The sequence below is a fragment of the Salmo trutta genome, chromosome 19 (assembly GCF_901001165.1).
Source record: "Salmo trutta chromosome 19, fSalTru1.1, whole genome shotgun sequence".
NCBI classification, from domain to species: domain Eukaryota; kingdom Metazoa; phylum Chordata; class Actinopteri; order Salmoniformes; family Salmonidae; genus Salmo; species Salmo trutta.
In genome coordinates this window covers 47,474,320-47,496,008 of record NC_042975.1, presented here as the reverse complement: position 1 = coordinate 47,496,008, position 21,689 = coordinate 47,474,320, and the positions used below count along the sequence as shown (strand labels likewise).

The window sequence follows — 21,689 nt, the reverse complement described above, 5'->3', positions numbered from 1 at the left end:
TTCGCCGAACAGGATCGAACGGATTCTTTGTACGCCTGTTGAAGAGACTGCAGTTTCCTGCAGCCACACTAGATGGCAGGAAAAGCCTGTGACGTACCACAGCGCTCTTATGTGAAGCCTCTGTTATCACCCTCCTCTCATAGATTTATATTCAGGCCACAAATAGGATGAGGATTCCATTTATATCCCTCATAATGTTATCGGCCTATATGGCTTCACAATGTGGCTCCTATCCTCTCTGTCAGAACGATATCTGTGCTAGATGCAGGGTTATTCAGACTCACGGAGCGCCACCGCAATACTGATGAATCACTGATACACAGCACCTATTTATTCCTCACATACCGCCAATTCACTAATAGAGTGGCAATTTACCACTTGAATGACTCACATAAAAAATTATTTCATCCCCATCGTCTGTATGAAATGTCATTAAACTTGTTTAAAAGCTTTACGGTAACATTTCAAGCAGGGAGCGTTTCCACATTCCGCTGATCCTCTCGCTCTCTCTCTCTCTCTCTCTCTCTCTCTCTCTCTCTCTCACCGCTCTCACAGTTGGGGCCCAGGTAGCCCGTGCTGGTGCAGTCACACACATGACGGTTCCAGCCCTCGCGGCACTGCCCACCGTTGGCACAGACGTCTCTGCCACACCTGATGTGCGTTTCCCTGGTGCAGAAGCTGCTGACTCCAGAGGCACTCTGGATCTCCGCCAGTCTCCTCAGGTCCCGGCTCCGCCCGTCCATGAACAGGTCCCGCATGCAGCCCACGTAGCCCAGGTTGAGGGGGGCCGTCCAGACTTCTGGGGGGAGGATGAGGCCCTCGCGTGCCTCGGGCAGACCCCCGAGGTACATGTCCCCCTCCAGGTCTAAGATCTCACTGCCTTCGTTAGCAGAGAATGGTATGCTGCGGCTGTTCACTGAGATCAGGCCTGAAGGCAAGACAGTCAGAGAGAGTGAACTAGTATCAAAGCTGTCTCACTGTATAATCTCACTGTATAATCTCACTGTATAATCTCACTGTATAATCTCACTGTATAATCTAGAATATAATCCACAAGGTACACCAGGTGTACAATTATGAAATGACTAATGAACAGGAACGTCTCAGGTCTTTGTCATACCGTGGTTCTCTGTTAATAGTAAGGTGTAAGCAACACTGGCTCAAATCTAGGGGCACGGCTAATGAGGGCAGACATTTCCCCACATGAGGTGGATGACGGTATAATTGGCCACTTGCGAAATAGGTTAAGGCAATTTACTAAATGTCATACATAGATTATAGCTGCTAAAAATATGACTAATTAAATCGGGATATGCACCCAGCATCTCTGACGGCAGCTAAGAAACATGAAGGAGAAGCCAATATGAGTACCTCCGAATGTGTATAGTAAACCAGTAGGATTTAACCCTTGCTGTTCCTGATACCTCAATAAGACCAGAGTTGCAGTATGGCTCTGACTAAGCTCCTTTATCAGATTCATCATGTGTGCTTTCTCTCACCCTTGCGCCCCTCCCTCTGGAAGTCCACGTGGCACCACTCCCCATCGTTGACCCTCTTGTTGCTGGCTTTCATCTTGATGCTGCCGGAGCCCATGTCCATCAGCAGGTAGAGGAAGCCGTCCAGGAGCTCCATAGCAAAGTAGTCGGCCCTGGGCTGCCTCTCCGGCTGTCTGTCCGGGCCCTGCAGACGCCTGTCACCGTGGCTGAACAGCAGCAGGCCGCTGGGCTCCGTAGTGCGGAAGTCAAAAGAGATGGAGGCAGTCTTCTTGGTTTTCCACCTGGGCAGGGTGAGGTAGGCGGCGGGCGTGTCGAAGGTGACCGGCTCCAGGGCCGCCACGTCCTCACAGCGGAAGGTCAGGTCGCCGTGAACGCTGACCCGAGGGTCCCGCTCTGCAGCCAGACGAGACAGCTCCAGCCTGAACTCGTTGTTCTTGTAGACCACCTGTAGGACAAAGGGACAGGACTGTCACCGAGTGGGTGGCTGCGGTCTGCCGAAAGACCACTTTTATGTCCTGCTATTTAGCTTAACCCTCACTCTTTTCTGTGATTGCCCTCAATACCAAACCTTAGAATCCATGCAACAATGTCTAATTCATTGAAGTGTGTAAAACGCACAAGCTGTCATACATTACACAACCAGCTCATAAGACCATAATGAGAATCTCCCTGTCTGTCTGACAGTCTGTCTGTCACATGTGCACTGTTCTCATGTACAGATGGAGGCAGCAGGGTGGCACAGCTGAACACGGTTTTCATTTTCACACCACTTGCAGTCCAAAGCTGACTGGCGCTCCCTCCTCCAGGGTGAGAACTTTAGTGTCTTCTTGTTTAAAAATACACCAGGCAGCGGCTTGGTTTCACAAGGCACCATTATCAGTAATTGCCAGACCAAAATAAAATCTCATGAGAGAATAGAAGAGCCCGAGTATGAAAAATGCAATTGTTGAGTCTATTTTCAGCCATAGATGCAAAAGTACAAAATCGTTCTCACGCTACGCTAGCATTCTGATGACACTCAATATCTCGGTCTCCTTTGGTAGCATCAATCATACACTGTGATCAAATGCAGTTCCGTGAAAAAGTATCTGCCTTTTGGATTTTCTCGAAGTTTTGCATATTTTTTTGACACTGAATATATTGTTAGATCTTCAACCAAAAACCTCATATTAGATAAAGGAAACCTGAGTGAACAAATAACGCAACATTTTGTGAATTATTTCATGACATTTTTTTTATTTTTTTTAACAAAGTTACGCAACACCCCCTTACACTCACTAACCGCTTGTGTCACCTGTAGTTTTTGATCAGTCTCTCTGTGGAGAGATTTTGTCCCACTCTTCCATGCAGAACTGCTTTAACTCCGCAACATTTTAGGGTTGTCGGGCATGAACTGCTGGTTTCAGGTCGGTTTCTGTCTGGACTTTGACCAGGCCATTTCAAAACGTTTCATTTGTCGCTTTTTAGCCAATCTGATGTAGATTGTGTTTTGGATCATTGTCCCGCTGCATGACCCAGCTGTGCTTCAGCTTCAGCTCACGGACGGATGGCCTGACATTCTCTATTTAGAATGATCTGATACAAAGCCGAATTCATGGTTCCTTCAATGATGGCAAGTCGTCCAGGTCCTGAGGCAGCAAAGCATCCCCAAGCCATCACACTACCACCACCATGCTTGACTGTTAGTATGAGTTTCTTACTGTGTGAACGCAGTGTTTGGTTATCGCCAGACATAACGGAACCCATGTCGTCCAAAAAAGCACCACATTTTGACACATCTGTTCATAGAACATTCTTCCAGGAGTCTTGGCGATCATCCAGCTGCTTCCAGGTGCTTTCTTGCAAACTTGAGTCCACTTTTTTGGACGACGTTGGTCCCGTTATGTCTGGTGAAAACCAAACACTTTTGATTAAATAAATGAAGTAAGTATCCACATTTTGTGCTATGTTCCATTGATCTAATATGAGGTTTCGGTTGAAGATCTGACAACATTCAGTGTAAAAAAAAAAAGATGCAAAAAAAGACTTTTTCACAACACTGTAGGTATGTCTCAGTAACTCCCAAAGACCCCTCCCAGCACCGACACAGTCCAATATCTATCACCACGTTCTACTGAAACAGGCATCAGGAGTCTGTAGCAGTATAGTCACAGATAGAACAAAGAAACAGATATTTCACCAGATGCATAAATGTGTAGCATCCACTTGGTGTTTCCACTCACTACCAAATATGGCAGTGACAGGAAGCCCAGTGGCCGGCAGTGGGAGAAGATGGAACGAGATGGATTTTGGCCGACATTCTGCACATTTTCTCACAGATGAAACATTTTGATCTCAATACAGTTTTCTGTTCCCAAAACTAGAATCTGTTACGAACAGAGTGGGCTAAGTTTTGTAGACTTTTGCCAAAATTGCGTTGTTTAGAAGGAGTGCAAAGATGAATTGAGCTATTGCGCACACACACACACACTTCACAGCGTAGGCGTTCCCTAACGGAAATAAAAATGTTTAGTTATTAGGATTCCTGTACACAACAGGACAAAGACTGGGAGGCTGAGGCAGTGAGAAGCATGGCACAATCAATGAAGAGGTAGACATGATTAATACATGGGAGGGTCAACTAGACAGTGACAGAGGGAGGGACGCGCCGCCTGGGAACCCATGGAGGAAATCAATGTCTGAATTGGCTGTCAGGATGGTAAAGCTAAGGCCTCACTAACACTGGCACAGTATTAATTACAGATGTTCACTGACAGAGAGAGAGGAGGGAGGGAGGGAAGGGGAGAGAGAGACAGAGAGAGAGAAAGAACGAGAAGGGGGGGACAGAGAGAGTGAGCAATAGGAAGGGACGGCGGGGAGACAGGCAGAGAGAGAAATAGGGAGGGTATAGGAAGGTCATGGCAGTCACCAGGGAGGGCGGGGGTGGGGCATCAGTACAGGAGTGTAATTAATCCTGGAGAATAGAACCTGTATTATTCAACAGAATAGCAAGTCCGGTGTTCATATCCAGGTAGTCATGCTACTATATAATTCAAGGCCATAGCTACATTCATACATGACCACACTGTACAATGTCAGGGGATATGCAAATGACACACAGCAATCTACATTAGGACTCATTAGGACATAGCTGAACACTAAGGGCACTGCATGTGTTCAAAGTCACAATCTGTCATTAATTAGCAGCTAACTAAATGTAAAAATAGAAACGTGCCATGTTCTTCCTGTGTGATGCACTGGGCGGTTTAACATCTCAATTCCGAGCGGCACATACGTAAAAGAGCTGTCATTTCACAAAGTGAACGGTGATTGTGAGTCTGAACACAGCTCAACTAGAGCCCTGTGCATCTGTGTATTCTCAGAGCAGAGTCCCCTGCTGAAGGCTGCTGAACAGCACAGTACTTACGTCTTTGAGACAGCCCATGAAGTTATTGCTGACCGGGGAGCCAGGGAGGTCAGCTGTGATGGCACTCCCGCCGACATAGAAGAAGTCATCCGAGCCTAGCATGGTGTAGTCCTCCTGGGTGTAGCCGGTGGTGGTCAGGATCCCATCCACAGAGACGGTCACCTGGGTGACCAGAGAGAAAGAGAGGGATGGAGAAATGGCGGAGGAGAGACAGAACAGAAACAAAGAGACAAGGGGGAAGATGGCGGAAAGAATTTGAATTAAACACCAAACATCCGCTGCTTTGTTTTTTTTGGGGGGGGGGGGGGGGGTTGCGTTAAAATGCTGGCCTTTGAATTGAGTTGAATCCTTAGCTGTAAGATCTACAGTGTGAATTGATGAGCACAGTCGGAGGGGCTCCGCCAATCTCAGAAGCTTGCTTCTTTTCTCGATTCTCAAAATATTAGCAGGGTTGATGAGCAAATGATGATATGATAATTTCACAGATATTTTGGATTTGAGTACAATATTAAATATATCGTAGTATCCGTTTGTAGCTGAATTTGAGAAGGCACCCATTCGATGGTAGATACAGTAGTCCATCGGCGGTAATCAGACAGTTGAGGCTGATTCTAATCAATCTCAAATCAATACAGAGAGACGGGAAGAACAAATGAATGCACCAATTAGCTGATAAAAAAATCCTAATCTATTATTCATTGTTGGGAGAACAACGGTTCCAGAAGGAATTATATTCCATTACAATGGCTTAAGAGGAGTTCATTACATATATATGAGATACACTATAAAGTATGTGGCTCAGCTTTGACTGAAACGGTAATACAGTAAAGTACGTGGTTTACACTGTTATGATATTCTGTGAATGCTGCAGACCATCACTGCTGACTGACAAATACTACATTCCCCAGAGGTCCTCTCTGAGAAGAGCAAGGCTCTGCCACACTTGCACTCTGGGGAATTGCCTTGTTCTGATCATTAATGTAGTTATGGGTGTTTCCTGGTTTTAAATGTACTTCCCTCATGGGGCAACACATTTTTATGTCTGCTGTTGCTGTTTAGAGCTGCTAGGAGTCTGTACCTTCGATTGTAGGCAAGGTTGAACAAGGGTGTATGTAGGTGATTGTGTATGTGTGTGTGTGTGTGTCAAAGAGAGAGAGTGTGTGTGTGTGTGTGTCAGAGAGAGTGTGTGATTGAGGATGTGAGAGAGAAAGATAAGAGGAATCTAGCCAGCGAAAGCTGACCACCAGGGCTTGTTAAAAAAATGAATTCCACTGGCTTTCCCACAGGAGGTGCATTTCTCTCTATCGGCATGTCAGTGTGGTAACAGGAAGCTACCCGAAGAGAAGAGCTATGTATGCAGGATCAAATGCAGGGATAAAAGCATGAGCGGGTTTGTAAGCATAGGCTTTTTCTGTCTTTGGGGAGTATGGGTGAGGGTAGGCTCGGGATAATGAAGAGAGAGAATGCTTGTATGCAGGTAGGGGTGAGATGTTAAGGGGGTCTGTTTGTAAGGACCGAAGATTCAGACACAAAAATGCTTGTTAGTACATTAGTAGACAGAGAAGAGTGACTATTAGTAATTGGAAATGCACCATCTTAGTATGAATGGGGGGAAAAAACTTGGCAAACCTCATCATTTTGGTTTTAAATAAAGGTTGCTTTGTTTGGGGTCATAACCCATGAAGGGCTAGAGTGTGGACACACAGGCGAGGCATATTAATCACGTCATTATGAATGATTCACATTAAGTCAAATGGAAAGAGAAATCATACTTACATCCAGTGTCGATTTCTGTTAATGTATATATACACTATGTACAGTTGATGTTAGTGGAGGCATTCAACAGAATTAATAAAAGAATAAGAAACAAAACCGATCAACCTCTAAGCATACTAACAAGTTTGAAAAAAATTAGGATTAGAAGGCGGAAGGGAGGGAAAGTCAAGCTTTGAAGTTGAAAAGAAAGTACGATTTTTTTTGGTCTCATCTTTTAACTGAAGTCTCTCTCTCTCTCTCTCTCTCCCTCTCTCCCTCTCTCCCTCTCCCAGAGTAATACTGTTACACAGTGCCTGACATTTCTTTGATGCCCAGTACATTAAAAGGTCTGTGCTTGTTAGTATTATCGCTCTGCATCTTTCTTATTCCCTACCTGTTAGCCACAATGGACCAACCAGATTATCCAATAAGGGAGCACAGGTCTACTCTAAACAGAATTCTGTTAGGGAATCATTTATTTTCTGATACAGTTTATTGTCGGATAACCTGGAAGAGAAGTTGGAAGTGAGTTCTAGGAGGCAAATAACCTTGATGATATTTGTGGATTGTAAATAGAAAATTAGCATGTTGAATGCCACCCTGAAATTGTTGCCAATTTTGTCATTTCTTTTGTTGATTCCAGACAATAAAAGCAACACAATCTAGAGATACTGTGAAGAATAACTATTCAGATGATGTTTAAAATGTCCAATGCCTGCATCCTTCATCAGAAAGGGAGAAAAATGCTGGATGTGTATGCATTCCTTATAAAATAATATTCACTACATAGATAGTGTCTTCATTCAATATAACACCACTAATACAAATCAAAATTGCGGGGAAATGTCATTTGAAAGATAAAATAATGAAGAATATTTCTTTTTTTTAAACGAAGGGATGACAACTAAAGCCTGGAGCCTTTAAAGAGTTATGTTAGTTAGTATACAAGACAGAGTTAGCGAAGCAATTGACCATAAAATGGCCTGTCAGAGTGGATTTAGACGGGCTTAATGTGGCGTGGGAAGGGAAAGCAGGCAGGACCAGGGTTAGGAAGAGACTGTGTCACTGACTAACCCTAACCAGGTGTAACGCTAGTCCAGAGATTCAAATGTGAAATACATGCCTGTATGCTTTCAAAGATCAACGGTTTTGTTGAAGTGCAACCCTAGAGGCCTGATCTAGCTATATGGACCATTCATCAGACTCCTGTTCTCAGCTCAGTAAAAAATAGTGGTATCCTTCCACAGGATAAACTCACCCACAGTACTGTACAGTAAAGTAACATTTCAGTTGGAAACATGGAATTATAGAAGGCACCTTTAATATGTAAAAACATGACAAATCCAAAGTACACAAAAAACTATTATTGACTACTACACTGTTGTTGACACCGGAATTGAGACTCAATGAGACTGACCCAGAAATCAATCCACAAGTTCCAAGCTATTTCAGCCACAACAATCTACACCTCAACATGACTAGTCTCACTAAGAAGGCGGAACATCACACTGCATCGTTTTTCACCTATGGAGACATTATTTTGAGAGAGCCAAAGTTGTGGTATTGATTCATTTCACTCTGAACTGAATTGAAAAGAACAAGATTATGTACCGACCGCCATAGAGAAAAAGAATGGGTTACTATAGGTGAGGCATGTTTTCTGATCGTATCCTAAAGAACTGGGGTATGAGTCACAGGAGTTTGGCTTGGGTTCAATCAGAAAAGCCTAAAACAGCGATAGAAAAAAAAAAAAAAGTAGTATGTTGTTTGTTTTCTATTCATCTTTGTTTTTCAGTCCTGAGGGATAAATTAGCATAATTAAATCACAAGCTGACAGTATAACTGGTTTTCCTTGGATGCCCATGATGAGGAAACATTAACAAATGCTGAAAGCTAAATAATGACACTATTACTCCCTCTTAAATATAAAATGAAACTCTTCCTGTAATAATGAACGATAGAACCGCCGCTGAGCATATGAAGGAGGAGAGACAGGGGGCTACAGTACCTGGCGCAGGTTGCGTGTGACACGGACTTCGTGCCAGGCGTTGTCGTTGAACTTGCCGTTGGCAGGCTCCACCAGGGCCTCAAAGGCCCCGGACCCGAGGTTGATGACCAGCCACACAGCGCCGCTCCTCAGGGATAGGTTAACGTAGTCAGCTGACTTCCCGGTGTGAAGCAGGAGTCCGTTCCTCTGCAGCGTGCGGAAGGACAGACTGATCTCGTCCAGGCTGCTCTGGATGGGCGTCTGAGACAGGTCATAGCTGAAAAACTCGTTGCCTTTGTAGGTGGCCACTGACTCCTCTTGTGCTGTGGAGAGAGATGGAGAGAAGGCTGGTGTCATCAACTACAGCTACCACAGTTGTTGTTATCTGTTCTCTTTCATTCATTGTGCTGGTCAAGCTTCTTGAAATGGATCATTCAATACGGTAACTGCAGGTTAATAATACTGTTTTTTTTAAAGTATATTTTCTCCCAATTACGACACAAAAAATGTATGTGAACATATCAAAGAACCACTCAAACAAATATCTAATCATCATCATCATACAATAATAATCTGCCAATTTTCCTTACACTTGTCTGAAGTCATCCTTAAATTCCCTGAATTTCCTTTGGGGAAAAAACAGACTAGCTTTTCCATGGAAAATGGAGACTTGTTAAAGATATTAGATATTATAAATGCGTCTTGACACACATGGCAGCACCATCAGATCTCTAGGGATATATCTAGCAACCGTGCTTTAGCAAATTTGCTCAATGACATACCACACCACATTCTATCAAGTTACGGTTGGGGGCAATCAGATGCAATTTTGCTCTTCAAATATCCATTAAGTGGTCACTAACTGATCAAATGTAAAACGTTCCTACATGTAGTTTTCCTCCAAACTATCAAGTGGACCATGACATTGATTTGAAGAATTGGGAGAATCCATCAAGCACGATGCCTAGGAATGTCATTATGAATATAGATGATTTGAGCAGGATTTAATCAAGCCAAAAGGCCAGCTCTGACCTTGGAGAGTCCAACTCCCAGGTAACACTGAGGCATGAGACTGTTCTTCAGCTCTAATGTATGATTCATTCAACAGCTGCTGCTATTTAAAGTAAAGCTGGTCCCATGCATATAAGAGCCCAGTCGAAATTCTAAATGTTGCCAGGCAAAGCTGCACCCACATTTAACTACCACGTGAAATGCAGAGGAGCGCTGCTCATTTTCTAAAGTCTCTCTACCACCAAAAGAGAATAACGCCTCAAGGTCGACAGTCGTATAAAACAATGTGGTGCAAATACAAACAGTCTAAGCCAACAATTTATATCTTCTGAACAGCCGTCTCTGGCTCTCATCTATCCTCTCATTTGACACGTTATGGGGGGAATAGTGCTTCTCTCTCCATCTCCCATCCTGCTTGTCGCCTGCTACGTTTGGTGACCCATTGTGACGAGAGGAATTTAATTAGCACTCCACAGTATCTGAGGAACAGTAGCACAGACAACTACGCATGGGTGGCCTCTGCTACAGTTCACCATTCTATTTCACTACTGCCTCCCTCCCTCGCTCTCCCTCCCTCCCTCCTTCCCTTTCAATTCGTCTGTTTGTCTATGTCTCCTTCTTCACACTCCTTTCAGGGGATCATGTTTGCATGTTTCACAGGGAAATATATACAGTCGAATTAATGCAGGCCAAGCCGCTGAATCCATTAACTTCACAGAGTAATGAGGCCGTCACAACGCGCGGGGACACAAAGCCATGACGAGAGAGAGAGAGAAAGCAAGATAATGGGAAATCTGTAAGAAAGTAGATAATTACATCGTGTTATTTTACAAGCACACTGTCATATTGTACAGTACCCGCTTACCAAAGACAGGCGCTGTATGAAGATACACACATAATCCTAATGGAATCTCTCCAGTTCTGCTGTACATTCCACCCAGCTTATGTGTCTACGGGTGGCCTTTCACACACTGTGGTCTAACACAGTGTCGAGCTCACGGAATTACCGAGCAGAAATGTCTATCAACAAACACAGAGCATCAAATATATTATCCAGTTGTGAGTGCACTGATCTCATCAAATACATGAGCAGTGACTCTCCTCCTCCATCCCATTCCTGTTTGTACGCGGCAAAGGAATCCCTTGAGACTGAACTCCTTACCCTCATAAACAGATTTGTGAACGAGCCTACGATTCAGAAGCTCATTCAAGGCAGTTCACGTCAGGTCAAGTCAGTCTGTTTATTCCCCAAAACTGCCACGGCACAAACGGCAAACAAACTGCTTATATTGATGATATTGTATTACCATGATAATCCACTGTACTGGGCAATTGTGGCCCCTCTTCCTCTCTCTCCAGCATGTGTGGAAGCTAGTGGCCCAACAGATTTGTCTCTGTGCAGTGTCTCCGTCAGGGCTTGGGCCTGATATAATGTGACTGGTCCCTAAAGTGCATGCATTGGATGACAGACACAGCTGCGTTCCTCTGAGACAGCTCTCACATCCCCATCTGGGGGAGCTGACTGGAATCTCACATGACAACAGGGAGGGAGGGCATACAGAAGCACAGACAACACAGAGAAAATGCTTAAATAGAGGGAGGAAAATAGTAATTTGTTTTCACATATTGCCGGAGGCTAGGGAATGGTGCATCTCAATAGTGTCAATCATCTCTACAAACCTCATAGTATTTGTTTATATGAGAGGCAGCCTATAAGCTGGGTAAGGTAGTCAAAACCTGCTCTGGCATCTCTACATTCAGCTGGATGCCATGACAGCCAAATAAATAGCTCGAGGACTGATGATATCTCCGGGTGTATATTTTCTGTCTTAACTTTTTTAGAACCCATAGCGGACATCGACTGCCTTTCTATAAATAACTATAGCGGCCGCGGACCACAGGAGGCTGGTGGCGCCTTAATTAGGGAGGACGGGCTCGTGGTAATGGCTGGTTGGACGCCATTCCACTCGCTCCGTTCCAGCCATTATTATGAGCCGTCCTCCCCTCAGCAGCCTCCACTGGCGCGAACGGCCTTGTTTTATGTCTGTCTCGATATCGCTAAATGAACGTGCCAACAACCCTGTTGTCGTATTCGCGTGGCTGTTGTCATCAACCAGAAAGCCGGAAACAGGGTATGCTGTCTGACCTTTCAACGATTTCATCACTTCGTTACTCAAAAATAACATCTCCACGACTTTTCACTTTGGAAGAAGCTGTGTCTGTGTTGGTCGGCGACACGGATTCGGACATATCCTTGCACTTTGAAAAGCGATAAGGTTGAGGTGATTGAAATGAGTAAACAGCAGACATATGTTTGGTGTTGTCGATATTTGATGCTGTAAACTTGGGTAATAGCTTTCAGATGAGCAAATCCTGTCATGTCAAGATAAGTTGGTTGGTACAGGCGAGCACATCAGAGGTGGTGCTCGAATGATTGCTCTCTGTCTCATGTAAATAGCTGCAGTGCTTAGCTGCATATTGTCAGCTAACTAGTGTCACGCTGGTATAAAGGATTTTGGAGACAGGCGCAGGCGATAAACAATAGGGGTTTTTAATACACCCAAAACAAACACGTATACAAAAACACTGGGCTGTACACAAAGAAAAGAGCGAGGGTAAACCTCGCTGAACGACACAGGACGATACCCGTAATACACAATATATAAAGCTTGCAGCATAACAGCTGCACCAACGCATAGGTACTCGCACCACCAACGGACATGGGAACAATAACCGACAAAGACCGAGGGAACAGAGGGCACACACAGTTGAAGTCGGAAGTTTACATACACCATAGCCAAATACATTTAAACTCAGTTTTTCACAATTCCTGACATTTAATCTGAGTAAAAATTCCCTGTCTTAGGTCAGTTAGGATCACCACTTCAATTTAAGAATGTGAAATGTCAGAATAATAGAGAGAATGATTTATTTCAGCTTTTATTTCTTTCATCACATTCCCAGTGGGTCAGAAGTTTACATACACTCAATTAGTATTTGGTAGCATTGCCTTTAAATTGTTTAACTTGGGTCAAACGTTTCAGGTAGCCTTCCACAAGCTTCCCACAATAAATTGCGTGAATTTTGGTCCATTCCTCCTGACAGAGCTGGTGTAACTGAGTCAGGTTTGTAGGCCTCCTTGCTCGCAAACGCTTTTTCAGTTCTGCCCACAAATTTTCTATAGGACTGAGGTCAGGGCTTTGTGATGGCCACTCCAATACCTTGACTTTGTTGTCCTTAAGCCATTTGCCACAACTTTGGAAGTATGCTTGGGGTCATTGTCCATTTGGAAGACCCATTTGCGACCAAGCTTTAACTTCCTAACTGATGTCTTGAGATGTTGCTTCAATATATCCACATAATTTTACTCCCTCATGATGCCATCTATTTTGCGAAGTGCACCAGTCCCTCCAGCAGCAAAGCACCCCCAACACATGATGCTGCCACCCCCGTGCTTCACGGTTGGGATGGTGTTCTTCGGCTTGCAAGCATCCCGCTTATTCCTCCAAACGTAACGATGGTCATTATGGCCAAACAGTTCTATTTTTGTTTCATCGGACCTGAGGACATTTCTCCAAAAAGTATGATCTTTGTCCCCATGTGCAGTTGCAAATCGTAGTCTGGCTTTTTCATGGCGGTTTTGGAACAGTGGCTTCTTCCTTGCTGAGCGGCCTTTCAGGTTATGTCAATATAGGACTTGTTTTACTGTGGATATAGATACTTTTGTACCTGTTTCCTCCAGCATCTTCACAAGGTCCTTTGCTGTTGTTCTGGGATTGATTTGCACATTTCGCACCAAAGTACGTTCATCTCTAGGAGACAGAACGCGTCGCCTTCCTGAGCGGTATGACGGCTGCGTGGTCCCATGGTGTTTATACTTGCGTACTATTGTTTGTACAGATGAACATGGTACCTTCAGGCGTTTGGAAATTGCTCCCAAGAATGGACCAGACTTGTAGAGATCTACAATGTTTTTCTAGCATCTTGGCTGATTTCTTTTGATTTTCCTATGATGTCAAGCAAAGAGGCACTGAGTTTGAAGGTAGGCCTTGCAATACATCCACAGGTGCACCTCCAATTGACTCCAATTATGTCAATTAGCCTATCAGAAGCTTCTAAAGCCATGACATCATTTTCTGGAATTTTCCAAGCTGTTTAAAGGCACAGTCAACTTAGTGTATGTAAACTTCTGACCCACTGGAATTGTGATACAGTGAATTATAAGTGAAATAATCTGTCTGTAAACAATTGTTGGAAAAATGACTTGTGTCATGCACAAAGTAGATGTCCTAATCGACTTGCCAAAACTATAGTTTGTTAACAAGAAATTTGTGGAGTGGTTGAAAATGAGTTTTAATGACTCCAACCTAAGTGTATGTAAACTTCCGACTTCAACTGTATATAACATACTAATCAGGGGAAATGGGAACCAGATGTGTGTAATCAGACAAGACAGTCCGGTGTTGATGATAATGAATCCCGTTCAGTGAAGCCTAGGAAGCCGGTGACGTAGACCTCCGGAACTGGTGAACAGAATGAGCATCAGTACAACTAGATGGTTGTTTTGTCTTGTTTCTACTGATGTAATTCATATGGAAACGGCCCGAGCTGATTGCTGTAGCTAGCTAGCAAGCTAGTTAGTCTGTCAGGCAAGAAACGTTGTGTGTAGCTGTACATTTGAGCTGAGCTCACGAAGCGTCAACCTCAGCTGTCACATTTACTAGCTATCCATAAACACAACTAGCTACCTATCCACCGAAATGAAGGCTAGAGTAATTTGTGTTTACCTGTTGGGCTTAGGTTATGGTTTGTCATGTTTGGTAGGTGCAGATATTGATGGGCTATACATTGCCTCGTTTTCCTATTATTTGACAGCTTAGCTGTCGTGTTAGGTTAGATGCCCACGCAGTAGAGCTGATGTGATGAGTTGGATATTTGTTTACATAGCCAGCTAACAAGTTGCTTGTTTTGTCCTGTTTTTACCGATGCCATTCATTTGGAAACTGTCCCAGATTCGTAACTAATCAGCTAACATTGGCACACTCTGTAGTTAGTCTGTCAGGCAAGACAGCAAGAGTTGACTGGAGGAGAGAGCGAGTGAGTGTGTGCGGAATGGGAGGCGTGCAACTGTATCACACAATTTATTACGGAAACCCGTTATTAGGAAGACAGCATGTGTATGGTTGAGAAAAAGAAAGAGAGGAAGGAAGAGAGAGACAGTGTGAGGAAGGAGAGAGAGAGATTATGTTCCTGACTACAATTGTATAATTTTGCTGCTCATCTCCCTCTGTTACTCTGTTCCTCTAAGTCAGTGAACACAAAGAAAGTGATGCGGAGAGTCAGGGCTCAGCAGCAAAAGGCAGGGAGGAAGAGGAGTTAGAGATGATGTGGAGCGAGGGGACAGTGGAGGGAGAGTGGAAGAGGAGAATGAAGGAGAGGCGAGTGGAGAGAGAGAGAGGAAGAGGAGCGGGAAGGAGAGGCAAGTGGAGCGAGAGAGGAAGAGGAAAGTGAAGAGGAGGGAGAGGAGGGTGGAAGGAGAGGAACATCGAGAGGAGGAGGAAAAGGGAGTGGAAGAGGGAGATGAGGAGGAAGCAGAGGACAAGGAGGAAGAATTAGAGCACACCCGAGAGGGGAGCCTACATTTCCATGGAGTGTGTCTGCCTAAAGTCCCTCCATTCACCCTTGTACCACACAGCCTGGGCCTAAAGCGGCAGTGGCAGGGGTTTTGGAGTTGTTTTTAACTTGGTAGGAACTTATATCAGTTCCAGATCTTGTAATGGATTACAACAAGAAAATGGGTGGGGTTGACCATCTTGACCAACTGAGGAGCTATTACAATGTTGGACGCACAGGCAGGAAATGGTGGAAGTATGTGTTTTGGGGGATGCTGTCACGTCCTGACCAGTAAAAGGGGTTATTTGTTATTGTAGTTTGGTCAGGGCTTGGCAGGGGGTGTTTTTCTGTGTGTTTTGGGGTTATGGGGTTATATTCTGTCCTTTTTTCTATGTTTTTGTATTTCTTTGTTTTTGGCCTGGTATGGCTCTCAATCAGGGACAGCTGTACTTCGTTGTCTCTGATTGGGAGCCATACATAGGTAGCCTGTTTTCCTTTGGGTTTTGTGGGTGGTTAATTTCTGTTTCGTGTTGTTACCTGACAGAACTGTTTTGGCTGTCGTTCGTTTCTTGTTTTGTTTAAAGTGTTCCATTAAAATATTATGATGAGCACTAACTACGCTGCGCCTTGGTCTACTCCATTCAACAGCTGTTACAAAACCACCCACCATCAACGGACCAAGCAGCGTGGGAGAAAGGAGTCATGGACCTGGGAGGAAATCCTGGATGGGGCAGGACCGTGGACAAGGCCGGGAGAATACCACCGCCCGCCGAGGCAGCGGAATTGTTTTTGGGGTGGGGGCACACGGGGAGATTGGCGGAGTCAGGCGTTAGACCTGAGCCAACTCCCCGTGCTTACCGGAAGCAGCGTGGTACTGGTCAGGCAATGTGTTACGCTGTGAAGCGCATGGTATTTCCAGTGCGCACTCATAGCCCGGTGCGCTATAGGCCAGCCTGACCAGTACCGTGCTAAAGTGGGCATCCAGCCAGGGAGAAGTATGCCTGCTCAACACATCTGGCCACCAGTGCGTCTCCTCGGGCCAGGATATCCTGCGCCGGCTCTGCGCACTATGTCTCCAGTGCGTCGGCACAGCCCAGTGCGTCCTGTATCCGGCCCCGCACGTGCCGGGCCAAGGTCACCATCCAGCCAGGACGGGCTGTGCAGGCTCTCAGCTCGAGACCTCCAGTGCGCCTCCACGGCCCAGGGTATCCGGTGCCTCGGTCAAAGACAAGGCCTCCTGCGTGTCTCCCCAGCCTGGTGAGTCCTGTGCCTGCACCCAGAGCCAGGCCTACTGAAAGTCCCGCCAGTCCGGAGCCGCCAGAGCCGCCCGCCAGTCCGGCGCTGTCAGAGCCGCCCACCAGTCCGGCGCCGCCAGAGCCGCCCACCTGTCCGGCGCAGCCAGAGCCGCCCGCCTGTCCGGCACAGCCAGAGCCAGCTGCCTGTCTGGCGGCGAGGGACCCCGCTCTAGAGGCGCCACCTAAGTGGGGTGAGCCAGTGGTGGAGCGGGGTCTGCATCCCGCTCCTGAGCCATCTCCGTAGGGGGGAGGATTGGGAAGGGGGGGTGTAGCACAAGAACCGTCATCGACGGTGGCCACCCTCCCTTCCCTCCCTTTAGTTTGGGGTTATTGTTTTGCGATTTTTTGTTTCAGGTGCATTTGGGGTATGCACCTTTGGGGGGTACTGTCACGTCCTGACCAGTAAAAGGGGTTATTTGTTATTGTAGTTTGGTCAGGGCGTGGCAGGGGGTGTTTTTCTGTGTGTTTTGGGGTTATATTCGATGTCCTTTTTTCTATGTTTTGTATTTATTTATTTTGGCCTGGTATGGCTCTCAATCAGGGACAGCTGTACTTTGTTGTCGCTGATTGGTTGCCATACTTAGGTAGCCTGTTTTCCTTTGGGTTTTGTGGGTGGTTAATTTCTGTTTAGTGTTGTTACCTGACAGAACTGTTTTGGCTGTCGTTCGTTTCTTGTTTTGTTTAAAGTGTTCCATTAAAATATTATGATGAGCACTAACTACGCTGCGCCTTGGTCTACTCCATTCAACAGCCGTTACAGATGCTCAACATTGCCATCATAAATGTGTACATTGTGCTGGGGACCATGCAAAGGCCCCTTCCCAGAAACCGCAGGCGATGGTCCCTGAAGGCCTTCACAATGCAGCTTCTGCATTCACTTTGTGATATGGCTACAGTGGCAGGAAGATGGGGGTGTGGCACCAGGGGGTGTGGACCGAGTTGTAACTAATTTGACAGCAGGGGAATTTTGAAGGATGCAAGAGTGTGTGGTGTGCATCCGGAGTGGAAGCAGGGCAAAGAGTGGGACACAGTTGTTGTGTTTTGGATCTTCTCTCTTTATCTGTCTCTTTCTAATACTTGTTGCATTCACTGAATTGTTGTCAAGGTAGGCTACTATTTCAACATTTTGCGTAAGGCCTCGTCTGTACGAAATGTTATTGAGAGCGGTTATCTACATTTGAAATAGTCTCTGAATAGTTGTTTGCATGTTTATATTGTTAGAGAAGTAAGAATCATTGTCAATACAATAGCCTACTTTGTGTGAGTTTTGAAATACTTTCTGAATGTTGACCTTGGGTCACATTTTGGATAATATTTACAAGCGTAATATATTATACTTGTACATTTTGTAATTTAGTCAAATTTACTACAATTTAAATACTCTGAGGGTTTTTTGTTGAGTGTTAATCGTTATTTGATAGTGAGTGTCTTTACACAATGGAAGACAACATTTGTGTTATTCCTATTGACATGAATGTGGTAAGATATTAAAGAAGAGTTTGTGCTCTTTAAAAGTTGTAATTGTAATTTGTTCTTAGCTTTTGAGCTATGTCTGTTTGAAAGGTGTGAAAAAATTAGCTTTAACTTGAAATGTCTCAGTAATCTCCATCAGTATTCTAGAATTTTATTGGGGTCTAAAGGGTTAATCTGTTGTTCTGCCAACTTGTTCTACAGTGTTTTCGAGAAAGAGAGGATGGCTCTACACCACTCTCTCACTTAAATATCTTACCTAGTTATTTTCACATTCTCATTTTGCTCTTTTCTAGCTTTGTCAACTATAAATGTATTTTCCCTACCTGTTCACTCCTCTCCCTGTAGACTTTACAGACTTAACACCCCTTGGCTGCAACCCCCCTACTGTGGTGTACACTGCCCGCACAACCCATGTTGAATTCCTAATCTCCTGCAGCGTTTGGAACTACCAAACTGTGGTCAAGAATGCCGAGTTCATCTCAGCCTATGCTGCCCTTCAATCACTAGACTTTTTGGCCCCGACGGAGACTTGGATCACCCCAGAGAACATTGTTTCAACTACCGTAAATTCCGGACTATAAGCCGCAACTTTTTTCCCACGCTTTGAACTTCGCGGCTTAAACAATGACGCGGCTAGTATATACAATGAAAACGATCCAATATCGGATGAAGCAATTCTGAGGCTATTCAACTCCGACACCGAAGAAGATGGTTTCAGTGCACAGGAGGAGGAAGATAGTGACCAATGACGTTCTTGGTAGGCTACTGTTTACTGCTATTTATTTTTGTTACAAGCCGTGTTTCGTTAAAGCCTGTGTAAAGTTAATTTGTTTCAATGTACCAGTAGGCACCTGCGGCTTATAGACATGTGCGGCTTATTTATGTTCAAAATAATATATTTTTTTTAATTCAGTGGGTGCGGCTTATATTCAGGTACGCTTAATAGTCCGGAAATTACGGTACTCTCCTTTCATGTGTTCTCTCATAGTCTGAGAGCATCTGGTCGTTGCGGTGGTGGCACAGGGCTACTCATTTCTCCTAAGTGGAGATTTTCTCTTTTCTCCCTCTCTCACCTGTCCATTTCCTCATTTGAATTCCATGCTATCACTCTCACTTGTCCACTCATGCTTAACATTGTTGTCATCCATCGCCCACCAGGTGCCCTTAGAGAGTTCCTCACTGAGGTTGACATCTTGATAAGCTAATTTCCTGACGATGGCTCACGCTCTTCGTTCTGGGTGACTTCAACCTCCCGACGTCTGCCTTCATTTCTTTCCCTCCTTGCCTCTTTTGACCTCACCCTTTCCCAGTCCTCTCCCACTCACAAGGCAGGCAATAAGCTTGACCTCGTCTTTACTAAAGGCTGTTTGCTTACAGATCTCACTGCAAACCCCCTCCAGGTCTCTGATCACTACTTTGTTCCTTTTTTGCTCCCTTTCTCACACAACTCTCTCATCTTCTATCCTATCCTCTCTCGCTTCTGCTAAAACCTTTGCCCTCCTGTCTCCTTCACCTCCCTATCCACATCCTATGACTCTCACTGTCCCCTTTCCTCCCGGCCGGCTTGCCCCTCCCCTCCTGCTATGTGGCGGAGGGGCTAAAGGCAGATGAGCAAAATTGGAGGAAAACTAAACTTCCGGAGGAACTATCATCCTTTCACTCCCTCATCTCTACCTTCTCTCCCTCTGTTCACTGCTAAAGCCACTTTCTATCATGAATTTCAAGCTTCCGCCTATAAACATAGGAAACTCTTTTCCACCTTCTCCACCCTCCTTAATCCTCCACCCCCTCCCTCTCTGTGGACGACTTTGTCAACCACTTTGAAAAGAAGGTGGACGACATCCGCTCCTCATTGACTCAGCCTATTGGGTCCACTGGTCCCACTCACACAGAACTACCTTGCGCCTTGACCTCTTTCTCCCCTCTATCTCCATGCTACTAGATCCAGGAGCCAGACAACCTATCCACTCAACCCCATCCCCTCCTCCCTTCTCCAGACCATCTCTGGAAACCCTGTCAGATTCCTCACTTCCTTCATGAACTCATCCCTGACCACTGGCTGCGTCAAATCCGACTTCATAATGGCCCAGAGTTACCTCTGCGGCAGAGGATAAGTTCATTAGAGTTACCAGCCTCAGAAAATGCAGCCCATGTACAGTGAGGGAAAAAAGTATTTGATCCCCTGCTGATTTTGTACATTTGCCCACTGACAAAGAAATGATCAGTCTATAATTTTAATAGTAGGTTTATTTGAACAGTGAGAGACAGAATGACATAAAAAAATCCAGAAAAACGCATGTCAAAAATGTTATAAAATGATTTGCATTTGAATGAGGGAAATAAGTATTTGACCCCCTCTCAATCAGAAAGATTTCTGGCTCCCAGGTGTCTTTTATACAGGTAACGAGATGAGATTAGGAGCACACTCTTAAAGGGAGTGCTCCTAATCTCAGTTTGTTACCTGTATAAAAGACACCTGTCCACAGAAGCAATCAATCAATCCGATTCCAAACTCTCCACCATGGCCAAGCCCAAAGAGCTCTCCAAGGATGTCAGGGACAAGATTGTAGACCTACACAAGGCTGGAATGGGCTACAAGACCATCACCAAGCAGCTTGGTGAGAAGGTGACAACAGTTGGTGCGATTATTCGCAAATGGAAGAAACACAAAAGAACTGTCAATCTCCCTCGGCCTGGGGCTCCATGCAAGATCTCACCTCGTGGAGTTGTAATGATCATGAGAACGGTGAGGAATCAGCCCAGAACTACACGGGAGGATCTTGTCAATGATCTCAAGGCAGCTGGGACCATAGTTACCAAGAAAACAATTGGTAACACACTACGCCGTGAAGGACTGAAATCCTGCAGCGCCCGCAAGGTCCCCCTGTTCAAGAAAGCACATATACATGCCCGTCTGATTGTTTGCCAATGAACATCTGAATGATTCAGAGGACAACTGGGTGAAAGTGTTGTGGTCAGATGAGACCAAAATGGAGCTCTTTGGCATCAACTCAACTCGCCGTGTTTGGAGGAGGAGGAATGCTGCCTATGACCCCAAGAACACTATCCCCACCGTCAAACATGGAGGTGGAAACATTATGCTTTGGGGGTGTGGCCCATTGCTGCAAAGAAACCTAAAGGACAGCAATAAGAAGAAGAGACATGCTTGGGCCAAGAAACACAAGCAAGGATATTAGACCGGTGGAAATGTATCCTTCGTCTGGAGTCCAAATTGGAGATTTTTGGTTCCAACCGCCGTGTCTTTGTGAGGCGCGGTGTGGGTGAATGGATTATCTCCATATGTGTATTTCCCACCTTAAAGCATGGAGGAGGAGGTGTTATGGAATGGGGGTGCTTTCCTGGTGACACTGTCTGTGATTTATTTAGAATTCAAGGCACACTTAACCAGCATGGCTACCACAGCATTCTGCAGCGATATGCCATCCCATCAGGTTTGGGCTTAGTTGGATTATCATTTGTTTTTCAACGACAATGACCCAACACACCTCCAGGCTGTGTAAGGGCTATTTTACCAAGAAGGAGAGTGATGGACTGTTGCATCAGATGACCTGGCCTCCACAATCACCCAACCGCAACCAAATTGAGATGGTTTGGGACGAGTCGGACCACAGAGTGAAGGAAAAGCAGTCAAC

General features: G+C 45.2%; 1 protein-coding gene across 11 annotated transcripts in view; it reads right to left on the bottom strand.

Moving 5' to 3' along the window:
- LOC115154828 (neurexin-2) overlaps nucleotides 1-21,689 on the bottom strand; it is a 321,345-nt gene that overhangs the window by 179,389 nt on the left and 120,267 nt on the right. For all 11 annotated transcript variants that reach the window (XM_029701465.1, XM_029701466.1, XM_029701468.1 and 8 more), the window contains 4 exons: nucleotides 8,666-8,967; nucleotides 4,903-5,064; nucleotides 1,500-1,941; nucleotides 545-928 (listed from right to left, as the gene is read on the bottom strand). In XM_029701465.1, the coding sequence (XP_029557325.1) occupies nucleotides 545-928; nucleotides 1,500-1,941; nucleotides 4,903-5,064; nucleotides 8,666-8,967 (1,290 nt within the window). The remainder of the gene's footprint in view (nucleotides 1-544; nucleotides 929-1,499; nucleotides 1,942-4,902; nucleotides 5,065-8,665; nucleotides 8,968-21,689) is intronic.